At 43.3% G+C, this 25,377-nt stretch overlaps 1 protein-coding gene across 1 annotated transcript in view; it reads left to right on the top strand.

Annotated features, from left to right (window-relative positions):
* Positions 1-1,310: 1,310 nt before the first annotated feature.
* The window catches only part of LOC126154339 (uncharacterized), a 60,689-nt gene continuing 36,622 nt past the window's right edge, over positions 1,311-25,377 (top strand). Inside the window, exons 1-2 of the mRNA XM_049916130.1 lie at positions 1,311-1,347; positions 20,018-20,110. Coding sequence (XP_049772087.1) covers positions 1,311-1,347; positions 20,018-20,110 — 130 coding nt within the window. The remainder of the gene's footprint in view (positions 1,348-20,017; positions 20,111-25,377) is intronic.

Genomic DNA, 25,377 nt, shown 5'->3' with positions numbered 1-25,377 from the left:
AACAGTGGAGAGGGAGAGAAGCGAACCGAGTCTATATAAGTGGGCGCAGCTGGCTGGAGAAAGTGCTGCCCGCCGAGCAGCCCGTGCAGACAGACACAACGTGGACCGCCAGCATGCCGCCACGCCGGACACCCGCGGCTGCCACTCTGCTCCCGCTGCTGCTGCTGCTGCTGCTGTTCGGTGCCGCGGCCGCAGAAGACGTTTACGGCCGCGAGTTCGGTGCGTAACTCTTGTGCCCACATCACTATACAACACAGTATACGCGTATACTCTGTGAAGTTATTTCATTGTGACCTGCTGTACTGTCTAGCGTATAACAGCAGGTTAAGCTAACCAGAAGCGATACTTTCAAGCGGCAAGTTCAGAGTATAGGCCGCATCCTACAACGTATGCAGATTCACACGGTGAAGATGGCGACTAAAGTGATTCCTAAGAAGACACAGGTCTTTTGGGCTGCCGAAAAGTAGTTACTTCAATGTTTCATCGTTGTCATACAGCCGACGACTGTTCTACCCGTGATACAGGGAGCGTCATCTTGCTAACAATGAAGACAGCTGTTTTCAGGTGAACGTGAGCTCTGAGATTATAGCCAAACCGTTCAAGAGTGCCTTCAACATGGAATATGATTCCAAACAACGTCACGAAAACGTCCCATAGTTCTTCCCGCTTGTACCGCCCCACCGCCTTGTTCTCGTTGAGCACCGTTTGCAGTTGATTCCTCCACGTTTGTTGCCAGTCGACTAGTCGTCCGGTTAAGGAGGGGGTGTGGCTCGTGAAACGAGCCTATACGGCACCAGTCTGTTGAGGTCCAGTTGCGATATTATCCATTAAGTTATACCGTATCACGGTTATTATATTCGAAGAACCACAAGCAACGATGATGGGAGAAGAGACTATACCGTACTATAAAGGTTATCGGTCAGTCCTCACACAAGTTTTATTAGCTACGCCAGTTTCTACATTCTGGTCATTTTCAATATTCCATAATGCGCCTTGGCCAATGGCTGCGTCAGAAAGTGGTAAGAATGTGCATCCCTGCAAGGCTCACATTAGATAACGCTTTATGGGCTACTGAATATGATTGAAGAGTCAAAATTGCTATACAACTTGCGACATTGTCACGATAAGTTTCCAGTCATCCACGAAAATATATGCTTTATTATGTTATGCATCATATATTACTCCAGTTTTAGATCACAATATTTGCAATCAGGTTATTACTTACGATCTGTAATGACCATCCTCAGAGCTGAGTAAAAAATTATTGCAATTACCGATCGAAATTAGTAACCTGATCACATATAATCAATATGATCCGAGACTGGAATTATAATGAAGCAAAAACTGGTATGTCCAATGAAGAAAATTTGTATCAGTGTTCCTGATAATCTTTATAGCGAAATTTAGTGAGCTCACGGACGAACTCCAATAACAACACGACAAATATGCACTTATGCCAGGAGTTTTTAATAAGTGTTGTCTTTCGTGAATTCCCGATTTTATTATCGTCTTTGTCTATTGTAAGTGCGATAATTTGGTTATTCTTACATTTGCTTTGAACTGTAAAAAGTGGCCGGTTTTACAGAGCAAAAACGAAAGTGAGTCTCCAGTTTTGCTGAGAGTAAACACCCCCATATGAGTTTCGTGAATCTATTTAATACTATTGAAAATATCAGCTCTAATGTTTTGTTTAAATCAGAAATTTCTTATAGAAAGTGAACAATATCGTATAAACTGTTCATCCAAATTAACTGGTGGTTTCTCTATCTCTGACAGAGTTATCATTCTCGTCCATTCTTTGTTTCGCAACCTTTCTTTGTTTTCTCTATGGTCCTTTGTGGTTCATTTTTGTCGTGTGAACAACTTTACTCAACACTTCTCCGACACATTTTTCCTGTTCGTGAGTTTTCTGTTTTAGACTAGAACTATAACATCCAAGTGCGTAAAGAGTGCGGCAAGAACGATTGTTTAAAGCCACTGTGCGTGCTATATCCGCCGTCCCTACAACGGTAATGTGTAGGGGTCGTAGCACGTTCCTAAAAACCTCACTTAGAGCTGGTTCTTGAAACTTCGAAGTAGACGTCGGCGGGATGGTTATTGTTCACGTTTAAGTATCTGCCAGTACAGTCCATCAGCACCTCTGACGTAATGCTGCCCTTCTTTGCACACTTCCAGTATCCTCTATCAGTCCTTTGACCTGTGTGTCTCGCACACATTTACGCAAACATTTTAAGCGGATCTTTTGTTAAGAGTTCTCTTTTTTGGACAGATTGTATTTTTCCAGAAGGCTACCAACGAATCGAAGTCTGACACCTCTTTTACCTTCGACTGAGCGTAGGAGATTTTTATGTCTTGACTGAACCCAATTGCGAGTCATTAAAAGCATTAAAAGTGTATTTGGATGATATTACGTATCTGCATGTTTTAGAGTGCATAATTTTACATTTATACATTTCAGAACCTTTAAAGCAAGTTGCTAATATTTACATCACTCTGGAGTCTTATCAAGCCTTGAGAGAACATTTTTACAGATTTTTTCTGATAGTACTTAATTATAAATAAATGTATCATGTGCGAAAAGTCTGCGGACACTATTAATATAGCCTGTCAGTCCAGAAATATATAACATGAATAGAAAAGGATCCCAACGCATTTCCCTGGTCGACGTTGAAGTTATACTTCCGTCGTCACTGTCCATCGAAGGTAACGAGCTGCGTCCTACCAGCCAGGAAATTTTCAACCTGGTCACAAATTTCGCATGATACCACTTATGACTGAACTTCCGTTAATAAGCGATGGTGAGGTTCCGAGTCATGCTTTTCGAAAGTCAATAAATACAACATGAACCTGCCATGATCCATGGTCTTCAGGACGTCATTGGAGACTGGCGAAAGTTGAGTTTCGCATTTTCGACGTTTTCGGAATCCATTCTGGTTGGCATTCTGTTTGAGATAGGTTACTTTATAAAGTTTGATTCTATAGCAAATGGATGTCAAAGACATTGGGTGATAGTTTTGTCCATCGCTTCTAAAACGGCTGTGACCTGTGCCTTCTTCCAACTCCAGGGAACATTAATGTTTTTTCTCGAAGTACCTAGGGCGATAGCGACTAAGAGAGAGGCGGAATCAACTGTACATCTTGTGCATAATCTGATAAGTATTTCAGTATTACATTGGGACCCGTTACTATTTTAAAGAATCAAACATTTAAAGGTGGAGTTCAGCATTTCTGTTTTTGCTTTTAGTCCTTGTGTCATACATGAGAGTCTGCACACTAACTTTAGTGCCACTGGCAAAATTTACATATGAAAAGAATTTCTTTCGGATTTTGTGATAGTTATTTCTATAAGATTACGCCACATCAGTCCTTTGGACAGCAAAACATGTTTCTTCAGCATTCCTCAAGTTATAGTCCTACGCTTTTCATCTACTGTGTAAAAGTTGTTATTCCTTTAGAAGTTTGGTAGAGAGATTTATGGCGTGGACGGTCTTTTCCCTGACGAATTGCTCTACTAGGTATGTGTGTTTCCACTGCCTAGTCAACTATTCTGCTAAGCTACAGCTGTAGTTCCTACACGTGCTCCTGCTCAAAGCTGACTGTTACAATTTCCTCATTGAGGTATGATGCTACATCCTTTCTATCTAGTTTGTCAAACTTTAAAATCTTTCTGTTTATTATAGTTTGATTTTAAATCGTTGCTACAAGTGCCTCAAGGTCAATGATACCAGTTTAAAAGTCGACACCCTATATGAGATCATGTCTATCCGTTGCCATTAGATATAATATATTTTCTTCAGTAAATGGGCTTTCATACAATCTGTTCTAGGTAGTTTTTACAGAAGTAATGTGGTCCAGAATGAGATTTTCGCTCTGCAGCGGAGTGTGCGCTGATATTAAACTTCCTGGCAGATTAAAACTGTGTGCCCGACCGAGACTCGAACTCGGGACCTTTGTTTTTCGCGGGCAAGTGCTCTACCATCTGAGCTACCGAAGCACGACTCACACCCGGTCCTCACAGCTTTACTTCTGCCAGTACCTCGTCTTCTACCTTCCAAACTTTACAGAAGCTCTCCTGCGAAAGGCAAAGGTCCCGAGTTCGAGTCTCGGTCGGGCGCACAGTTTTAATCTGCCAGGAAATTTCAAGTAATGTGGTATTGTTTCGCAGGAGGTCATGTTACGCCACCACTTTCAAAATAATAATTATCCCTATCGGATGACTGAAGTCTCCTTCAATTATGATACGATGATTGGCGAACAACATACTAGCGAGCTAAGATTTTCTCTGACGTACTCGGTTACATCTGTCGGTGAGTCTAGTGATCGATAAAAAGATCTAAATGTAAATTCATTTCCTCCCTCCCCCCCTCCCTCTCACGACCATTGATACTGCGTATTTCGATCGCACTTTCAATTTCTATTTGAATCTGGCGTCTGCAATTTTATGCATCTTTATTCGTCCGTGAGGGGATGTCAATTTCCTGAATACTGTGGATGTTCCAGTAACTCGCTCAACACTGAACTCCCAGTATTTACATCTTATCGAAGGACATTGCAGGCGGTTCTGTTAACGTAATGAAAGATGATTCACTTTTCCAATAAAGGTTCGTCTCATCCCTTTGGTGCAGAAAGCTTGCGTATAAGTAATCTAAACTCTTGCACGGCAATCGGTGAGAGCAATACACTTTGCATTTCAGAAAACACAGGCTGGCCGATGAAAGCGCCTTCGCGTCTTTTGAAGCCGTGCATTCAAACCACTTCTATGATTTCAGTTTCGTCTCTGCCTTGAAGGTGAGTTCATATCACATCCACAATAATACACCGACAAAAAGTATTGACGAGAAATTCGTTTTGACCAGTGACAATGTGATAATACTTTCGCACTGCAGATTCCTTGGTGAGGTACTTGAAACTGCCACAGTGCGTTTGGAAGTAAATACACTTACGGAAATAGCAAGTATTCATCAAACTTTTTGGAGATGTTTTACCGGAACTGACGTCGATCATGTACAGTTCATGAACACTGTTGTGTTCATTATGGGATGGAAGCAAGCAGACTCAGAAAATCATCTTGAGGATTTTGTTGCCATTCCTGAAACGTGTTAATGAGGATTATTCGCTGGAGATGGTATGAAAGCACACATCTTCCCACTGAACCTCACAAATACTGTTTTTCTTTTTTACTTCATCAGTCATCTAACTGGTTTGGTGCGGCCAGCCACGAATTTCTCTCCTGTGCTGACATTCAACCATTTACTTTCACAGTGGTACTTGCAACCTGCGTCCTCAGTTATTTGCTGGGTGCATTCCAATCACTGTCCTCCTGTACTGTTTTTATCCTCTATAGCTCCCTCTAGTACCAGGAAGTTATTCGCTGATCTCTTAACAGATATCCTGTCATCCTGCTACTTCTTCTAGTCAGTGTTTTCCTCACCGATTCTGCGGACAACTTTCTCATTCCTTCAACATTATTCTGTAGCACAACATGCCAAATGCTTCGATTCTCTTCTCTTTCAGTTTTCCCACAGTCCATGTTTCACTACCATACCACGTCGTACTCCAAACGTAGATTGTCAGAAATTTCTTCCACTTAATGCGTATGTCTGATATTAGTATTCTCTTTTCTAGGAATGCCCTTTTTGTCAGTGCTAGCCTGCTTTTTATGTGCTCCTTGCTCCGCTATCAATGGTTATTTTGACGCCTAAGTAGCCGAATTACCTAACTTCATCTATTTCGTGATCACCAATCCTGGTGTTCAGTTTCTCGCTGTTCTCATTTCTGCTACTTCTCATTACTTTCGTCTTCTTTCGGTTTACTCTCATTCCATATTCTGTACTCATTAGACTGTTCATTCCATTGAACAGATCTGTAATTCTTCTGCACTTTCACTAAGGATAGCAATCTCATCAGCGAACCTTAGCACTGGTATCCTTCCACCCTGAATTTTAATCACACTCTTTATTCCCATCATTACTTCTTCGAGATATAGAATGAACAGCAGGGGTGGAAGACTACATTCCAATCTTACACACTTTTAGTCCGTGCACTTCGTTCTTGGTCTTCTACTGTTATTGTTGCCTCTTGGTTCTTGTACAAATTGTACATTACCCTTCATTCCATATACGTTAACCATATTTTTCTTAGGATTTCGAACATCTTGCACCATTTGACACCGTCGAACGCTTTTTCTTTAGTCTTGCTTCCATTATCAAACGCAACCTCAGAATTGCCTCTCTGGTGCGTTTGCCAACCCTGTAGCGAAACAGATCGTCATCTAATACTCTATGGGTAACAAATCAGAGGACGAGATTGACCTGCCAAGGATCCGTTTATTCCTAAGGGGATTTTAGGTAAGTGGTGTAGTGTGAGGTGGTGGGGGTTATCCTGCTAGCAAGCACTCGTCCTTCCTTTAACAAATTTACAAATCAGTCTTGTTATCATATTCAATTGCTCCCCAATCCTTGGTTCCAGTAGTTGGAGAAGTATAGGTCTTTAAAATCACTGTATCCTGTGACTTTCACCAGGTCGTCTACCGATGCGCTGACACCAGTATTACCGCCACAGACCACAGAATGCCCTTCATTATCCCATTTGACGCCGGCTCCACACCTTGGAAATCTCTGTTGTCTGTGGTGTGGTGTCAGTAGTAAACGACGCATGACTAATCGAGATCTCAACCCAGCTTAAGGCGATCGTTCAGCCCGGCGGATTGCTAAGTAAAGGTGCCAGGGATCGAGTCCCGGTTAGATCGGAGATTTTCCCCGTTTGGGGACTGGGCGTTGTGTTGTATTTACATTCCTTTCGTCATAATTGATATTCTGCTATGGAGACGGATGAGTAGGCACAGCCCGAAAGCCAATAAAACAAAAAAACAAAAAAAAACAGCCAACAGTAATGTGTTCCCAATAGTTCGTGGTGACACTGTGCCTGCAACCTCCACACGGACTGTCGTCATCCATCTATTCGTGAGAGCCAGTCAAACAGTCCTACGTCGTGTAGTCCCTCTCGAAGGAACGGCCTATTCTTTCTTGCCACAGCGTTGCCGTGAGTCCATCTCGTCGCACTCATTCTGCTGCCAACTATCTGCCAGGTCTGCCGATACGATGCCCCGTGTAGGTCATGCCAATGACTCAGCCTTTCTCAAAGCGTGAAAGACGATGATAGTGCCACGCGTGAACGTCCTCTGAGTATGCTGTGTTGGGATTTCCACCTGAAACTTTCCAGTAACTTTTGAAGCGCTGAATACCAGTAATGTACTCACACTGTTCTTCGTGTGAATGGATGGATTTTATAAACTGAAAGTACAGGGTGATTCAAAAAGAATACCACAACTTTAAAAATGTGTATTTAATGAAAGAAACATAATATAACCTTCTGTTATACATCATTACAAAGAGTATTTAAAAAGGTTTTTTCCACTCAAAAACCAGTTCAGAGATGTTCAATATGGCCCCCTCCAGACACTCGAGCAATATCAACCCGATACTCCAACTCGTTCCACACTCTCTGTAGCATATCAGGCGTAACAGTTTGGATAGCTGCTGTTATTTCTCGTTTCAAATCATCAATGGTGGCTGGGAGAGGTGGCCGAAACACCATATCCTTAACATACCCCCATAAGAAAAAATCGCAGGGGGTAAGATCAGGGCTTCTTGGAGGCCAGTGATGAAGTGCTCTGTCACGGGCTGCCTGGCGGCCGATCCATCGCCTCGGGTAGTTGAAGTTCAGGTTTCATAACTAACCTTTTTCGTAGGACTCTCCATACAGTTGATTGTGGAATTTGCAGCTCTCTGCTAGCTCTGCGAGTCGATTTTCCTGGGCTGCGAACAAATGCTTGCTGGATGCGTGCTACATTTTCATCACTCGTTCTCGGCCGTCCAGAACTTTTCCCTTTGCACAAACACCCATTCTCTGTAAACTGTTTATACCAACGTTTAATACACCACCTATCAGGAGGTTTAACACCATACTTCGTTCGAAATGCACGCTGAACAACTGTCGTCGATTCACTTCTGCCGTACTCAATAACACAAAAAGCTTTCTGTTGAGCGGTCGCCATCTTAGCATCAACTGACGCTGACGCCTAGTCAACAGCGCCTCAAGCGAACAAATGTACAACTAAATGAAACTTTATAGCTCCCTTAATTCGCCGACAGATAGTGCTTAGCTCTGCCTTTTGTCGTTGCAGAGTTTTAAATTCCTAAAGTTGTGGTATTCTTTTTCAATCACCCTGTACTTTCTCACAGAAATTAAGTTTTAACCAACATGTTTCACAGGCACTTAAATATAGGAATACCAATTGGATAGCGTACGGTCAAGCTGTTCTAGTTGCTACACTTTCAGTTTCCGTCAGCGTATAGACCAGGAGTCTCCAACCTTTCAACTTACCTGGATCATAATAGAAGAAAAGGAGTAATTTTTGGGCCGCACAAAATATGCTTAACAGTAACACCTGAAAAAATGTGGAGAGAGGGAGCGACGGTCGGAGGTACAAAGTTATCACATTTATGCAATTTATAATTTTAATCTAAAAAAGCAAGATAGAATTAATAATATTTCATTACTTTCATAATTCTATGTAAACCGAATTTTATAGATTTTTTTATTGGTCATGTAACACATGCTCATTTCCTGGGCCCATTGATATATGCTTAGGGTAGCATGCCTCCCGCAGCCCTCGGATTCTACACCCCTTGTATAGACAGTGCGGGTGATGTACTGACACTAGTGTACTTCACGATACAGTTTACGTCCTCATTTGTGTGTGTCATGCAATGCGACAGTTTTGAGTCTATACTAAATGGCCACTACTGCACCTATATATTTTGTTAGTAAACAAGTGTTTCGAATTCGAGTGATTAATGAACTAAATTATACGAGATAATTTACGAGGTGGTTATGATTAAACTTTCGCTACTTAAGCCAGTTTAAAGGAAAAACTATTTTTCCCGTATGGATACCCAATATTGTTGGTATGATGTCCAGACTGTGTGCAGCAGGATTTGCGTGTTAAGCTGTGCTACTGATACGGCGATATAGGGTTGAGCTGTCTCACGACAGTTCAACATTCTATGATCCACTGCTCGAAAAGTGCAGCGAACCATTTTGAAATGGTATCACTCCTGCAGTTCAAAACTTGTGAACTGCGGACAGCCCTCTCTTAAGTATGTGAACTGCGGACAGGGGTAAGCTGGCTGGCGCCTTGTGAACTTTGGACAGAGGATTAGTCAGCCAGCTAGCGTTACCCGGGAGATCATCGAGGAGGTTTGCTGATTATCTCTCAAACTAAACATACTAAAACATAGTCAACATTGTAAACATCAAATCGTCAAAAATAAGTCATCCGGTTTCTTCTTCTTCAGTTTTTGGGACAAAACTTGAAGCTAACTCTTTTAACAAAACGGAACTGGTCGAAGACTCCTTTCCTCAAGTCTTCCATCCACTCCGATAAAAATGTTTGCTGCCCTCTTTTGTTTTCGTTCACTTGGCACAGATCACAGTACCGATTTTCAAGTATGTGCGCGTACGTGAAAATCAGGAGTGCGAACAGTGCCATTCACTCATGTGTGCATGAGACGTGAGTAGTGAGTGTTTGAAAGTGAATAAAACTGAATAAAACTAAGTGATTGAGCAGAACTACGTGTTTCTCGAGCGTGAGTAAATGTCTGTCTGCAGCTCACAAGTTTCGACAGCAAGACTCTAATGGCGATTATCGGATTAGTCCATCAGCCGGCGCGGTCAGTAGTTCACATGGAAACACGATGAGATGAAACACGGTGTACGCAGCTCACATGCAACCGTGCGGTTCCAGGCTGTCGTGGACGCAGATTGGCGTTACACTGAGCAACCTTTGGAACCTGGAACGTAAACATGGTACGCAATAAACAAATGTTGCACTCTCAGGTCGAAATTACTCGTAAGATTCGTTTATTTCAATGATTTATTCGTTATTTACCTTCCGCATGTCCTTACAAATGTTTACACAAAGTTTCATAGTCCTACGATCATTCGTCTTTCAGAGGGGCCCTCCTATGTAGCGGAAACTTAATTGCAAACACCATGTACATCCGGTATTCTACTGCAATATTGCAAGAATATCTTCTAATTACCACGATGTCTCGTGACTGGACTTCCGATAGTATACAACAAATAAAAAGCTTCATTCGTTTCAACACTGTCTACGAGCCGAAGACAGATTTCGGTCTTCCGTGAAACAATGCAGGGTGCCCATAAAGTCCCGCTTTCGTTTTAAAAAATCATATTTGGGAACTATTAGAGACAGAGAGACGTCGGTTATTTTAAAAAGATTAGGAGCTGTCAAAGTTTTTCTGTCATGTCACAATTTCATTGTGTAACCCACTGCTTCATAACAGTACTTCCAGAAGATATTCGAGTTCTGCCCATGTACGTGTCTGAATTGCAGCTTAAATAGTTTTGATTGCTTCTCTGATTCGCGCACGAAGGGTAGCAATTTCATTGACGTGTTGTGTACACGCGATACTTGACGTAACCTCGTAAAATAAGTGTGAGGGCGTAACACAGGGAGGGTGTGGGAGCCGTGCAACGGGACCATCACGACTCATGCGCCTCTCAAAAATGGGTCACGCAGCACACAGACTCATTGTGGGGATGGCACGGTCGTGCTGGAATATGAGGTACGGCTGCAGCATTTCGCTACGTCGTAACAATGTGTATTTAGCTTCGAGGAAGGTCTTTGACGCTTCCCGTCTCCTTAATGTTATCAAACCATCTGACTATGCTTGTTTTTGCAGGTGGTGCACTTCCATACTTGCGTCGATAACTCCGTGGTAGTGTTGTAACTGATTTCGATTCTGCACAACAGATGATAGACTGAGCCTTTTCCTGACTTGTGACCATTTTGATGCACTCCATGTAAAATTTGCAACGAAGGACAAAGGAAATAATAACGGAGAAATGTTAAGCGTTTCACCGTAAATGACGATTCTCTCTCTGTAACAGTTTCCACGTTATGTTTTTTGAAATGATAGCGGGGATTTATTGATGCCCTGTTTATTAACTTTCTTTGAGAAGAATTTACAGTCATACAAAGTTTGTGCAATGACAACATTCGGCTATCGATTGTAATTATTCTTTGTTTTCCACTAATGTCCAATATTGACTACTGTGCCACTTTCCAACGGTAGTTAAAGTGCATGAGGACAGACCACCACGTTAACCAGACAGTAGCCTATGGCGAGCAGACACAAAACTTATGGAGGTGTAAAACTGGTATAAAAATATTTCGAAAGTCGAACGCTATCCAGTCCCAGTCAACTGCTTTGAAAATATTTGCATACCTGTTTTACGCATGACGACTTGTCACAACTTTTGTGTTTTCCCGCCATATACTGGTGTATGGACAGCTTTTTAGGCCTTCCTCATATACTTCAATATTAGACAATAGTGTAAAATAGACTATGATTACATTTTCTTAATGGTCGGCAATTTATCAAAAGAAGGTGGCACATTCCACTTCTGCTGCATTTATTTTGTTAGTTCACGACTACTTTCTCCCTTTTAGGCCATTCTCAAGGGTATTTCTATTTAAAAGAAGGCACGATATTACATGCACGAGCAATAAACCAATTACATAAATGTAACTTATTTGAAAGATAGTTACCTGGATCAGAAAATTATGCCATATGCATTGAAATAGCAGCTTCTTTAAATATGCGTTTTCTATTCGTTTTTGTTCACATAAATAGCGGGAATTTCGTCATTTCAGAAACATTATTCACCTCATGGTTGGTTGTTGAAGTGAGCCGAAAAAACCTGTGGTAAGACACTGTGCTGCGGAAGGTGCCTGGTTATCGGACCAACGTCACCAATTTGTCTCACATTGGACTAAATTTGTTGACAATTATGGCAATTAATTTTGAAGTAATAAACAGTTAACTCACTTTTTCTCATCTGTCTAGTTTTCATTTGACTGCCCCTTACTTTACCGTTGCGCTATGCGCTCTACATCGGTAATAAGTCGTCGTAGGGACTTCAGGTATGAGAGCGTGGCGAAAATGTGAAATCCACTGTAACCAGCCACTGAGAGAGAAGATGGCGCTGCGGCCCTTATCCACGGCAAGATGCGGGCGCCACGCGGTTACGCGTCTTCCGGCAGGGCGGTATGAAAGCCAGCGGTTGCGTCAGCGACAGCGCCCGCTCTCAGTGAAAACGCGTCGTCCTCGCCCGTGACGTAAGGCGCTGCTTACGGGTCGGGACCAGTGGCTGCAGAGTGGACTCGCCGGCGTCGCAGGTGGCTGCCGTGCGGCACCGGCCAAATCAGCAGCAGGGGCGACCACCGCTGGGGAAAGTTCGAAGGTTACATCACAGAACACTGCGTGTCGTCAACGCGTTAATGAAACTATGTGTAATCGAACTAGGTCAAGGGAATGACAGCTATAGCAGAAAGAAGATTAGGTATTCGTATCACCTGGACCTTCTGATTGTATATGGGAACTAACTGTGTTTTGGGAAAACCTAAGCAACAGTGTAGTTGCAATGTTTGTATCAAGTGATACACTTCCACAATTTAGATTCATTGCAGTAGCAGAAGCATGAAATCTGCTGACATTTAGAGTAGTGAAGGACAAAGCCCACTTGTTTGAAGGAAACTGTGCAACTAACTTCCAAACACTCGGCTTACTATAAAGTTTAATCTATCATGAAGTTTCATAGCGATGTGTTTTGAGATCTTCCAATGAGGCTCCTTTTAATTAATTAGTTTGGACAGTAAATACATCAAATATTCTAATCATGAGTGTAATATTTCCCGGCAGTACATGGCACGAAAACCAGCAAAACAATCGTCTTAAACGGGAAGTGATGGGTTCTCCCGCTACGTGCCCCTGTTATGTACATACTCTTGCAAACCACCTCGCTATCACTCCTCTCTCGAGGAACAAAAATTACGTGGAGAACTGATTTTTGTAAGAGCTGTTTGAAGTTTTGAAAACTTTGACAGTTGCGAATATGACAATCGAAGAAAGTAAAAAAGGCTAGAATCATCTTGAAAATAATATTGGTTTCCTTTTTTTCGAGCAAGGGTAGTAGTTCATCATACATTAGTCATAATTACAACCTTCAAGTACCAAAATGATTGCGGGAGGCAAGGTTAAAAACAGCAACCAACTTTGTTCTGGTTCTCGCAGCACAATAATGTTCCTGATCACGCAGTTTCGAACGCCGGGTTATTCCTAGCCATATCCAGAACGAAAACCGTTACGCACCACCATTCCGGATATGGCTCTATATAAAATTTTGCTGTCAGTAGAATCAAAACGGACAGAAAGATCTATGCTCATCACATAAAACAAGTGGAACGCTACTCTCTGTAGACACCGTGCCAAATAACTTTAATAATTCTTCTATCAATGGCGGAAAACGTTACGACACGTGTATGAGGTTCGGTGTGATAACATTATTTCAAATGGACAGTAATTTGGAGCTGATGGGCTTCTGACATATTTCGCGAAATAAAAATTGAAAGGAAAAACCTCATAATCTTTAGGTTTCCCCTTTACCTATGCTCTTCCCTCATATTCAAATCTCTAGATTCCAAAATAATGTATTGTAACAGTATTTAATTTATTTTTGGATGACTGTGTAACAATTCTGGGAGAAATACTTTTTGTCTTCACAATATTACATTTAGGGGACCCCAACCATTATGAAGACAGGGCTGTGGATGATTCGATTTTGCAATCGCGAAGTATACAGTATTTGCAAAACCTGACATAATGTCCTTAGGGAACAAATCTGAAGTCATTGGTTTTGAGACAGATCTGCGTTTTCTTTATGACCGGTTTCGGTTCAAGATGAACCATTCTCCGAACTGAATGTATTGGTTAACAGAGTAACCCGTCCCATTGTCAGCATATTTACATGGTATTCGCAATAAAGAAAGTGACGTAACATGCAAATTTGTTGATAGTTGGACAAGTTATTCTAAACCGATACATCCAAATCTGAGGATGATTTATGTTGAAACGAAACCGGTGATTTAAAAAATTAATACGATCATGATGGATAATAAACCTGTTTGAATTGTACAATACATTTCGTGTACGGAGATCATGATGGTCGTAATACATTTGTAGTGAAGCACACAGGCTTTTCACATTTGCTAATTATCATTTCATTGTATATACCTGTACAACTGCATGTGAATACACTCCATAATTACTGCAATCAGAGAGAGAAAGTACTGCATCCCTATGTCCGCGAACGCAACCTCAAATTGTGCGAATACCCCACAACAAATTCAAAACAGCATTGGCAGAGAGAAACTACAATTTTTACTTTTATTTTTTAAATGTTTAGCAGGAAATGAATTAACAATATACGCGAGAGTCATCCTGTCGCATATTAGCGTAATTTACAGACTCAAAGGAAATGGGATGACTTCGTAGGTTAGAGTGTAAAAACCTCATACGTACTGTACTAATGAAATTAACGAAATGAATTTTATAGAAGAAATGATGTTCCATGAACATGAGCTTCAAACAAACATTGCATTAACACAACAACAAGGTTTCATTCTTACTTCGAAGGGAAAAATTCTAGCACTAAACATATGTAATAGACTCAGCGTTCACTGAAGATAAACATCAGGCATAGTCTGTTGGAGTGTCTCATATGTGATCTGCAGGTCAGATACTGCTTACCACGCCACTCATCTGACATCGGATTCTGGGTGCTGCATGACAGTGGGGTTGCCTCACAGTGAATTGTGGTAATGGAGGCTGACACTACAAATCCGTTCGTGAGCGGATTCTCTGACATGAATATTCAAGATATCACTTCTTAAATTCCCGGTTCTAACACGACAATTCTAGTAATCCACCAATAATGGTGTTACTACAAGGAGACATATCTATCAGAGCGACCGTTGTTGCTACAGAATGGATTATGAATATGATTTCTCCGACTGACGTGAGATCAGTGCACGTCAAGATACCTTTTTTCCATCATCTTTCTGAATAATGCGGCCCACCATGAGTTACGCTCCCGTGCCAACCTTTTTATCTCAGAGCAGCACCTGTACCAAGCGTTCTCCGTTATTTGTTGGTTATATTTCAATTTCTGCATTTCATTGCAGTGTTTACTCTCTACAGCTCCCTCAAATAACGTTATTTCTAGAACTTCTTAAGACATATAATCCTGTCCCTTCTTACCTGTCCCTGTTTACTCTCTACAGCTCCCTCAAATAACGTTATTTCTAGATTTTCTTAAGACATATAATCCTGTCCCTTCTTCTTGTCGATGTTTCACACATGTCCTTTTTCTCGCTAATTCAGTGCAAAAATTCCCAATTTGTTAAAGGTCCACCCAATTTTGAACATCCTTGTATCGCACCGCATCTCAAACGCTTCGATTCTCTTCTTTTCTGATTTTCCCACAGTCCATGATTCACTTTCAAACAATGCTCTGCTCCAAACGTTTGTTGTCCGAGACTTCTTTCTCAATATAAGGCCGATGTTTGACACTGGAAGACATCTTTAGGCCCTGAATTTCCTCTATGCTTAAGCTAGTTTGCTCTTTATATTCTTCTTACTTCATTCCTCATATCTTATTCTGCATCAAAGGTAGCAGAACCCTTTAACTTCGTCTGTATCGTTGTCCCCAAGTTTTTATCTACTCTAATATCTGCTGCTCGTGATTAATTTCGTCTTTCTTCGGTTTATTCTTAATTCACAGAGCGTGCTTATTGGACTGTTCAGTTTAACGGGTCCTGCAGTGCTTTCTCACGTTGACGGATTATAACAGTGTTATTAATGAAACTTATTATTAATATCCTTTCGCCCTGAATTTTAATGCAAGTACGGGAAGTTACTTTTATTTCCGTCATTGCTTCTTCTACGTATCGATTCAACAGGAGGATCGAAAAACTCCTTTTCTGAATCTTACCCTTTCCCACCCTAGCAATTCTTTCTTGTTGTTCCATTCTTAATTTTTCTACAGGAAACAAACTCATGCACAGACAGGCACTTCACGTGGGTTCCATTAACTCGCTTCCTCTGATATGTGATTCGCAAATCATTTGTCTCAATAATGAAGGGATCAACAAGCAGTGACTCCATGTACAATTCACACACGGCAGTCTCAATGTTTGTGTGCAGTTCGATACTTTCGGTCGCTCCAGATATACAACCTCTACTAATCAACCAGAACATTATGATCACCAACGTGCTACCGATATAAGCTCGTCGTGGTGATATCGACGTCACCTGGCGGGGAATGACTGCACGTCAGATATACGCACGGTGCATGTATTATGAGTGAGCATGTTGTCTGTGTGTAGAATGGGGAAATCGCGCGATCTAGCTGCGTTTGACCGAGGGTAAATCGTGATGGCCGGAGACTCGGCACCAACATTTTGGAAACTGCACGACTTGTCGCGTGTTCGAGAAATGCTTTGGTGAGTGACTTCAACACGAGGCGAAAGCAAGGTGGAACCACGTCCAGACATGGAGGGGTTGGGCGGGCACCCGTCATTACAGACGTCGGAACTTGTAGGCTAGGCGGACTGATAAAACATGACAAGCGGCGAACTGTGGCGAAACTAAAGGCAGACTTCAATTCTGGGCAGAGTACAAGTGTGCGTGGACGCACAGTGAACCAAACACTCCTAACGATGGGCATCCGTAGCCGACAACTCATGGATGTGCCAATGTTAACACCATGATATGGGCAACTAGACTGAAAAGGACACGTGACCATCGGCTCTGGACGTTGGCGTAGCGGCAGAGCGCTGCATCGTCTGATGAAGCCAGATACGTTCTTCATCATGCTGGTGGGAGAGCGCGAATCCCTCTTCCAGGGGAACATCTCCTTGACACCTGTATTGCGGGACGGAGATAAGCTGGCGGCGGCTCCATCATGCTGTGTGGAACATTCACGTGGGTCCAGTAGAGCTCCTGCAAGGCACCAGTGCACTAACGTGTAAACTACAGAAATTGATTTTAAAAAGTTCTTTCACGTTTAAATGTATTTTTCTGCTCATATCAATAATATACCCAAGTGCTGTATTCTGTTACAATTCTGTTGTTTTAGTGTCAGTGTGCAATTTTTAATTTCAAATATGGGTCCTTTAGACAAAAAAACTCGAGTATGAGTCAGTGGCAGCTTTCATTTTCATGACCACACTCAACAAGACTGTCCTGAGATGACAAAAGTCATGAGATATCACATAGTATCGTGTTGGACCTCCTTTTGGCCGATGTGGTACAAAATACCTACGTGGCATGGTCCCAGCTATTTGTCAGAAGTCCCCTCCAGAGATACTGAGCCATGCAGCCTCCTATAGCCACCCATAATTGCGAAAGTGTTGCTGGTATAGGATTTTGACGCGAAATGACCTCTCAATTACGTTCCATAATTGTTCGATGGGATTCACGTCGTGCTGTCTGGGTGGACAAATCATTCGCTCGAATTTCCCACAATGTTCTTCAAACCAATCGCGAAAACTGTGGCCTGGTGACAGGGTGCATCGTTATTTGGGAATATGAGGTCCATAAATGATCTTCATGCAGCCGAACATAACAATCTCCCAGCAACGATCTGTTCATTTGGACTAGAGGTCTCAGTTCACTCCATGCAGAGACAGCGCACAGCATTGTGGAGCCGCCAACAGCTTCAACAGCACCTTGTTAACAGCTTGGGTACATGGCTTCGGGGGCTCTGCGCCATACTCGAAACTTACCATCAGCACTTACCAACTGAAATCAAGATCAGCTGACCAGATTACGGCTTTGCAGTCGTCGACGATTCAACAGATACGGTCACAAGCGCAGGTGAGGCGCTGCACGTGATGCCTTGGTGTTGGAAATGGCACTCTGGTCGGTCGTCAGTTGCCATAGGCCACATACGCCAGATTTCGCCGCACTAACCTAACGGATATGTTCGTCCTACGTCCCTCATTGATTTCTGCGGTTATTTCACCAAATGTTGTTTGTATATTAGTACTGGCAACTCTACGGAAATGTCGCAGCTCTCGGCCGTTAAGTGAGTGAAGGCCATCGGCTGCTGCGTTGCCCTTGATGAGAGGTAATACGAGGTGTGGCTAGAAAAAAACCGGACTAGTACTGGTGAAACAATAAAACGAATGCAATAAGGCTGAAAGTCGCGTGGCGTGTCACGTGACTCTCGCTCCGCCTACCGCTCGAGTTTCATCTGCCTCCTGCACTCAGTCTGCCCGTGGCGTCTGTTTTAAGTAGTTGACGTTTTGTCTGTGCGTAGGAAAATGTTGAGTGCACAGAAAGAACAGCGTGTTAACATCAAATTTTGTTTCAAACTAGGAAAATCTGCAAGTGAAACGTTTGTAATGTTACAACAAGTGTACGGCGATGATTGTTTATCGCGAACACAAGTGTTTGAGTGGTTTAAACGATTTAAAGATGGCCGCGAAGACACCAGTGATGACACTCGCACTGGCAGACCATTGTCAGCAAAAACTGATGCAAACATTGAAAAAATCGGTAAACTTGTTCGACAAGATCGCCGCTTAACAATCAGAGCAGTGTCTGAGTTAACAGGAGTTGACAAGGAAAATGTTAGGCAGATTCTTCATGAAAGTTTCAACATGAACAAAGTGCGTTCAAAAATGGTTCCAAAGTGTCTCACAATTGAACAGAAGGAACGCCGAAGAATGATTTGTTCTGGCACCCTGGAAAACATTGAAAGTGATCCCACCTTCTTACAAAATGTTATTACTTGCGATGAATCGTGGTTTTTTACTTACGATCCCGAAACTAAACGCCAATCGATGCATTGGAAAACTCCTGGTTCTCCACGACAAAAGAAAGCACGAATGTCAAAATCGAAGTTCAAGGCAATGATGATTGTTTTTTTTGACATCAAAGGGATTGTGCACATTGATTGGGTACCAGAGCGACAAACAGTGAATCAGCATTACTACATTAGCGTCCTGGCTACCCTACGTGAGCGAGTACGGAGAAAACGGAACGATTTGTGGAGAAAAAAGTCATGGATCCTTCACCAAGACAATGCCCCAGCTCACAGTGCGTTGTCAGTGAAGACGTTTTTGGCAAAACACAACATTCCCATCTTAGATCATCCACCCTACTCACCTGATTTGGCCCCCTGTGACTTTTTTCTTTTCCCTAAAGTCAAGTCAGCTTTGAAAGGAACTAGATTTGAGACTGTTGAAGCAGTAAAAGAAAAAGCGACGGAAGTAATGTATGGACTTACCGAAAATGATCTGCAGCATTGCTATGAACACTGGAAAATTCGTATGGAGCGGTGTAGAGACCGAGGAGGAGAGTACATTGAAGGAGATAACATGAAATTGTAAATAATTGTAAATAAATGTTTTTTCCAGCATCAGTCCGGTTTTTTTCTAGTCGCACCTCGTACAGTGCCCTTTGGAGCTTGCGTATGCGATACTACCACCATCTGTATACGTGCACATCGCTATACCACGACTTTTGTCACCCCAGTGTAAATGAGCCGCACGTTGAACAGTTACTCGTCATAGCCACACATCTAGCACACCATTCACATATCGGAGGAATGCAACATCAACTCAGCCTGCTAACAACACAGTAAAATGTCCAAGGCACGACACCATGGTAAAAGTACGCCATATTTTTTTAACATTTGGTATGACTAGATTAGCCAGCTATGAAACTGAAAGAAAAGAAACTTATATGCGACGAAATGCAAATTAATGTACCAATAAAATTATACTCAGAAATCCAGCTTAGACCACTCGTTACTCTCTAGGAACTATACGTACTTGGAAACCTAGAACACATATCTCTTGATCCAAAGTAGAAAGATAAGCTGTCGGGTGGGAGGTTGCTGCAGGTAGCGAAAATTTTCTATTAGCTAGGTAAACGGTACACGGGAATGTGCAGTTTTCGCCTAGACGGTCATCTGCCAGGTTGAAAAATTTTAGCATAGATTTATGTTTATCTGATAATGAAATCTCTCACTCTCGATTACGTAAAATACTCAATAACATTTTTTCACTGTTTTTCAGATGAATATTTCAAGGACTGCCACCGAAGAAGCCCAGACTTCGATTCCTGTGTTCTCAAAGGCCTCAACGATGTACGCCATTTCTTCCCAACAGGTGAGGGTTGACCATAATTTTGCTACACTTACAGAGAAAATGAGTCTTTTTTCCTGAGTTATCGTCTTCAGCGATACTCATCATGCTGTTCCTGCTTGTTTTCTAATGTCATCTACATTATCTGCTCGCCTTAAAAAAAAAGGTTCAAATGGCTCTGAGCACTATGGGACTTCTGAGGTCATCAGTCCCCTAGAACTACTTAAACCTAACTACCCTAAGGACATCACACACATCGATGCCCGAGGCAGGATTCGAACCTGCGACCGTAGCGGTCGCGCGTTCCAGGCTGTAGCGCCTAGAACCGCTCGTCCACTCCGTCCGGCTGCTCGCCTTCCATTATATAATTGCCTCAGTCTGTGCTTGTCACATCCCAGCAAGGTTCAACGATTACTACATATTAGAAGAAGTCTTTACTATGTACTATTTCCCTATAAATTCCGAGGTCATCTGAAACGACTAAATCAAAACTCAAACTTCAACAACCTGAATCCTCACGAAATTGGAGGTCTTGAAACCTACACAGTGCAATTGGCACCCAAAGTTGTCAGATTCGGCATCTCAAACTATTGGAACACAAGTCCCCTAATAGCTGATGCTGAACTTGCCTTGCTCGGCATGTTAAGCAGTGTAGGAATGAAATTGCTGTTCCTGTGGGGAAGAAAAGAAAAACCTTACCTATACGAATTGGCCTTGGATGCTGTGGCGATGATTTCCTGTGTTGTCTGGGAGAAAATTATTCTCGCAGTACGTCAGGCCAACGTGTGGTTTGTCTGTGATGTGGTCTGCACTCCAATTCACAGGCCACACGGTTGCGGTATTGCCTCACTTTCTCTTAGAGGGACCTCGCGATGATTCTGAATCTGTACTGCAGGAGTGGGATGCCTGTGTAGATTGAAATATTTCCTCAGAACACGTAGAGCTGACTGGATCCTTTGCAGTGTTGCAATGACTGTTTTTGTGGTCTTACCACATACTACAGCTACGTACGTTAGCTACAGCTTGATGGCTTGTTGCGGCTATAGTGTCGAGCCCGAAGGCACCTTAGGGCTCTGCTTCTGACTTGTTGGGTATGTGGCGCCCAGGAGAGTCTTTGATCTAGGGTAACCCCTAGGTACTTTGCTGTATTACTTCTTGGGATAGGTGTGTAGCCTCCCCCTCACTTATCGACCTTAATGACAGTGAAAAATGAAACCGTGTGTACCTAATGGAAATTTGGGAAAAGCAATCGTCACCGAAGTTAATTTGTCGGTAAAGAGGGAGGAAAGGGTTACATCTAAATGAAAGGAAAAATGCAAAAGAAACTGGTGGAAATTAATTTTGAAAAGGGGTAAAGTTAATAAAGAAAGTAAATGTGCGGCCGTTACGTTAACAATTAACTAACGGTAATTAGATATTTGAGATTTGGGGGAAATTACGGTCGCCAGTCCTAAGGACAATTACTATAGTAACTGAAAAAGAAAGGTTATTACACATATAATTAACACTAGAAGCGTGGCAACTGAAGGTTGACACGTGTAGTGTGAAAACTGAAAGTTTGTCAGAAGTAATAAATTTCGCTACACTCTGACTTAATTTAGCAAAAGAATTAATAAAACCGGAAAATCGAACGTTAATTTAGTGACTGAAGTTAATAGTGAGCTTTCTTTCTGAAGCACATCGAAATTCAGTAACATACGGTTAGTCTTGGACTACCTCAACAATCATTTCAAAAGCTACTTGAATCTACGCAATTTAGAAATAAGAGATTTAACTTTGAACTTGAATTAAATGATTCTGAACAATTAACAATAGTAAAATTTAGTACATACCAAGCTGAGCTACAGTCACAGGTAAGCTAAAATACGGTAACAAAACTCGCACTCTTAATTTGTGCTTGCGTAATCTAAATATTGTAGCCAGCTATGAATACCTTAACTGAGCTTTTAAATTAAAGCAGTGAAATCGAATGATGCTGGCGTTACTCGGGTTCATTCCAGAAAAGGATGGGACCGTGCTTGGTAATGCAATTGGGACAATGAGCAACAAACGTTCATGCTAAGTTGCTGTAATTTTGTGATGCAACAATTTTAAAATTTGAAACGCTGAGGTCTGCCATACAGTTCTAGAACTTTACGTGCTTCCAGTCTTTCTTGTTGGTTGATTGAAGGTTTGAAGCCGTCGATCGAGGAGGTGGCGACAGTCACTCATTGTCGGCCGTCGCTGTTGCAGAAGCTGGATGTTGGTGCGCCTTCTTCTCGACACGGTCACCAGACGAAACGGGCTCTTGATGTGTGCCAGCTAATGCTTCCCGTCCGCGACACCATGTCAGAAACTATCATAGCGAGCGCAATTACATGCTGCCAAATCCCGAAAGCGCGGCAACTCGCGGGAGCTTCACACAACACACCTGCTCCACTGCGCCACCCCAGCCAGACTCTCTCTGCCCGCGCTCCACGCGACAGAGTTAACCCTACCAAAGATCCTAAACACTTTGGTTCTCCACACGACCCATCGATGTATTCGTTCGATAGCATAGTTTTCCCTAGGCCAGACCCAGCGTATAAATACAAATAATATTTACAAAACAAACCAATTATACATCGACATAAATGCAGTAATATATATATAAATAGTAAAACAATTACAATAAAGAGACAGAAATGTCATATATTCAGGTGACAAAATAAGGAAAAAATTTATAGTGCAATAGACAGAAACAGGAGGATATGCATTTCCGGCGTTACAGGTGCTCGAAATATTTCGACTGGCGGGAGATCTGGTGGCAGCAATCTCCGGGTGAAGATCACTGCCTGGCGGTTCGCTGCGTTGAATTTCAGCCGCCATTTCCTTGACCATGAACGCAGAGTGTCGCACCCGAGTTGGAGACGGTGTCGCATCGTGTGCCTGTTCGTGCTTTGGGTATACTACTCTGCACCATCGGTGTAGAGTATTAATTTGACGCGTGCCATCCGCTGTGCATCGGCAGTGTACAGCAAATAGAGCAAGGGGCCAAGTACCGATCCCTGAGGCACTAACGCACGCTTCTGCCATTCTGTGAACGTACCATCGTCTGCCCTGACATCGAAGGGCTGCGATAAGTAGGATATGAGGAGCACCCCGTGGGACGTCGGCAGCCCGAGTGCGAAGAGCTTGTACGCGAGGCCTTCGTGCCAGACGGAATCGAAGGCTTTGGACGCGTCGAGGAACACCGTTCGAAGGTATTCTCTTGTTTTCAGTGCTCTCTTCGCAGGCTCTACCATTCGCAGAAGCTAGTGAGAAGTTGAATGACCGCTTCTAAAACTGAACTGCTAATATGGGATGACAACTTCCTGGATGACGTGTTCCATCAGCCTTTTCATTTACAGCCTTTTGAAAACTTGGAGGACGGAGAGAGCAGGCTGATGTCCTGGTAGCTACTTATCTGGCGTGTATCTCTGCCGGTCTTCAGGATGGCTTTGACTTCAGCGTGTTTCCACGTTGTAGAGTAGCCGCCCGAGTGGTGTATCTCATTGAACACGTCGGATAAGTGTTGGTATTTCAGCTGGTGATATCTGACTCCTCGCTACCTCCTGCTTTCCTAGTGTTCAGGAAACGATGTTGCACCGCGACTTCTCCCTTTATAATTGGCTCGATTACGTCTTCTTCGTTCTTGGCTACTAGGGAAATCGGGAGCCTCTCTTTGGCTCGACGGCTGTGGGTCTCGTCCACGATGTCGGTCACTGGCCTGAAATCTGCGGTGATTGCATCGACCACTATGATCGCATTTGCATCAGGCTCGCTAAACGTTGGTTGCCGACATGCAGTGGTGGTACGCGCTGTCGGTGTCGCAGGAGATTTTTCACGATTTACCAGGCGCTACCGTAGTCTGCATTGAGCGTGGACATTCTCTGTTCCTGTGTTCTTCGAGTGCTCGCATGCGTTTTCCGTCGCACGCGGTTGTGCGGCGTTTGGAGACTCGTTGGTGAGTGAACTTCCATTCACAAAACAGTCGGTTCCTCACGGTGACAGCTGCTAGGATGTGCGGCGGTAGCTGACGAGAGAGGTCTTGTGATCACTGAGGTCGTCTCGGAATAGCAGCATTTGAGAAAGTTTGGGGATGCATCCACGACGATGACTTTGGGGTTTGCCACGTTTTCGAGTGATTCGAGTATTTCCTTGTGGAAGCGCTCGCAGTCCAAGTTGGTTCAACTCTGACGCTGGTCTGGACGGGAGACGCCGTCCATATGCGTACTGCGACATGCTCGGATGATAGTTCCGCATTTCAGTGTATGTGAATTGTCCGATGCCCTCCAGGAATTTGCATTCTGGCACGTCCTGTCGGGCCCGGCTGGGGAAGTGCCTGGTGCGTAGCGTGAAAAAGCCCTAGGCAGACTGCGTTAGGCTGAACGATGCGGGAGAGTCGGCGCCCTATGGTGTCGGTGAGACGAAAGTTCCATTAAGGGTTTTTCACACTGAAATCCTCTGTAATGAAAAGTCGCCTCTCCAGTGATAGCATAGCATCTAAATCTGGTTCGTGTATCGGTCTGCCGCGCCGCTGATATACCAACACGAAGACAATCTTCCTAGTGGTGGAGCTGACGCCACACCTGTGGCCTCCAATATAGCGAGCTCCGGCAAGTGGATCCTATGATGATGCAGTGACCTCAAAACGTAGATGGTAATGCCGCCCTTGCGGGTAGCTCTGTCGTCTTTTTAGCAGCAGCAGTTCGCTGCCTGCTCTCTCTGGATTGCTTCCTGCACCAGACACGTGTCAACATCCTCGTCCTGTACGAATTGGCGAAATTTGCCAATTTTTGGGACACAGTCCGTTTGCGTTGAAAGTACATGTCGCTAGGCCATGGGTATGGGCATTATAACTGATTTCTCTGATTTCTGACGGCACTGGCCTGGAGGGCCGTTACTGCTGCAATGAGTGTTGGGATTTGTTGCATAAGCTGCCTCAGTGTCCGCAGAACTGTACTGAGCTCGCTGGCCTCCGTTCCGGCGGCTGCGACGTTGTTAGTCGTCGCTGGAGTACTGTCCACTGGCTGGTGCGGGTGTTCTGCACGCTGCGATGTGACGCGTTGCTCTGTCTGACGCCCGCGCACTCCTAGTGCGACCTGTGGCAAGCGGCTCAAGCGGATGGTGCTTTCCGCCTGGCGGCGTCGGCGAAGCTGCGTCTTGGTGGGACCCGTCTGGTGACTGACTTGAAGCGGAAGACGTCATAGCCCCTGTAGCGTGCCATGTGTGGTTTGCCATCGTTGCTACAAGTCGGCGGATCTTCCTTCTTCTTCTTGCACTAACTTGTC

The sequence above is a fragment of the Schistocerca cancellata genome, chromosome 2 (genome assembly GCF_023864275.1).
Source record: "Schistocerca cancellata isolate TAMUIC-IGC-003103 chromosome 2, iqSchCanc2.1, whole genome shotgun sequence".
Lineage (NCBI taxonomy): Eukaryota > Metazoa > Arthropoda > Insecta > Orthoptera > Acrididae > Schistocerca > Schistocerca cancellata.
The sequence above is the reverse complement of the archived record's forward strand: the minus strand, read 5'-3'. Positions and strand labels throughout refer to the sequence as shown.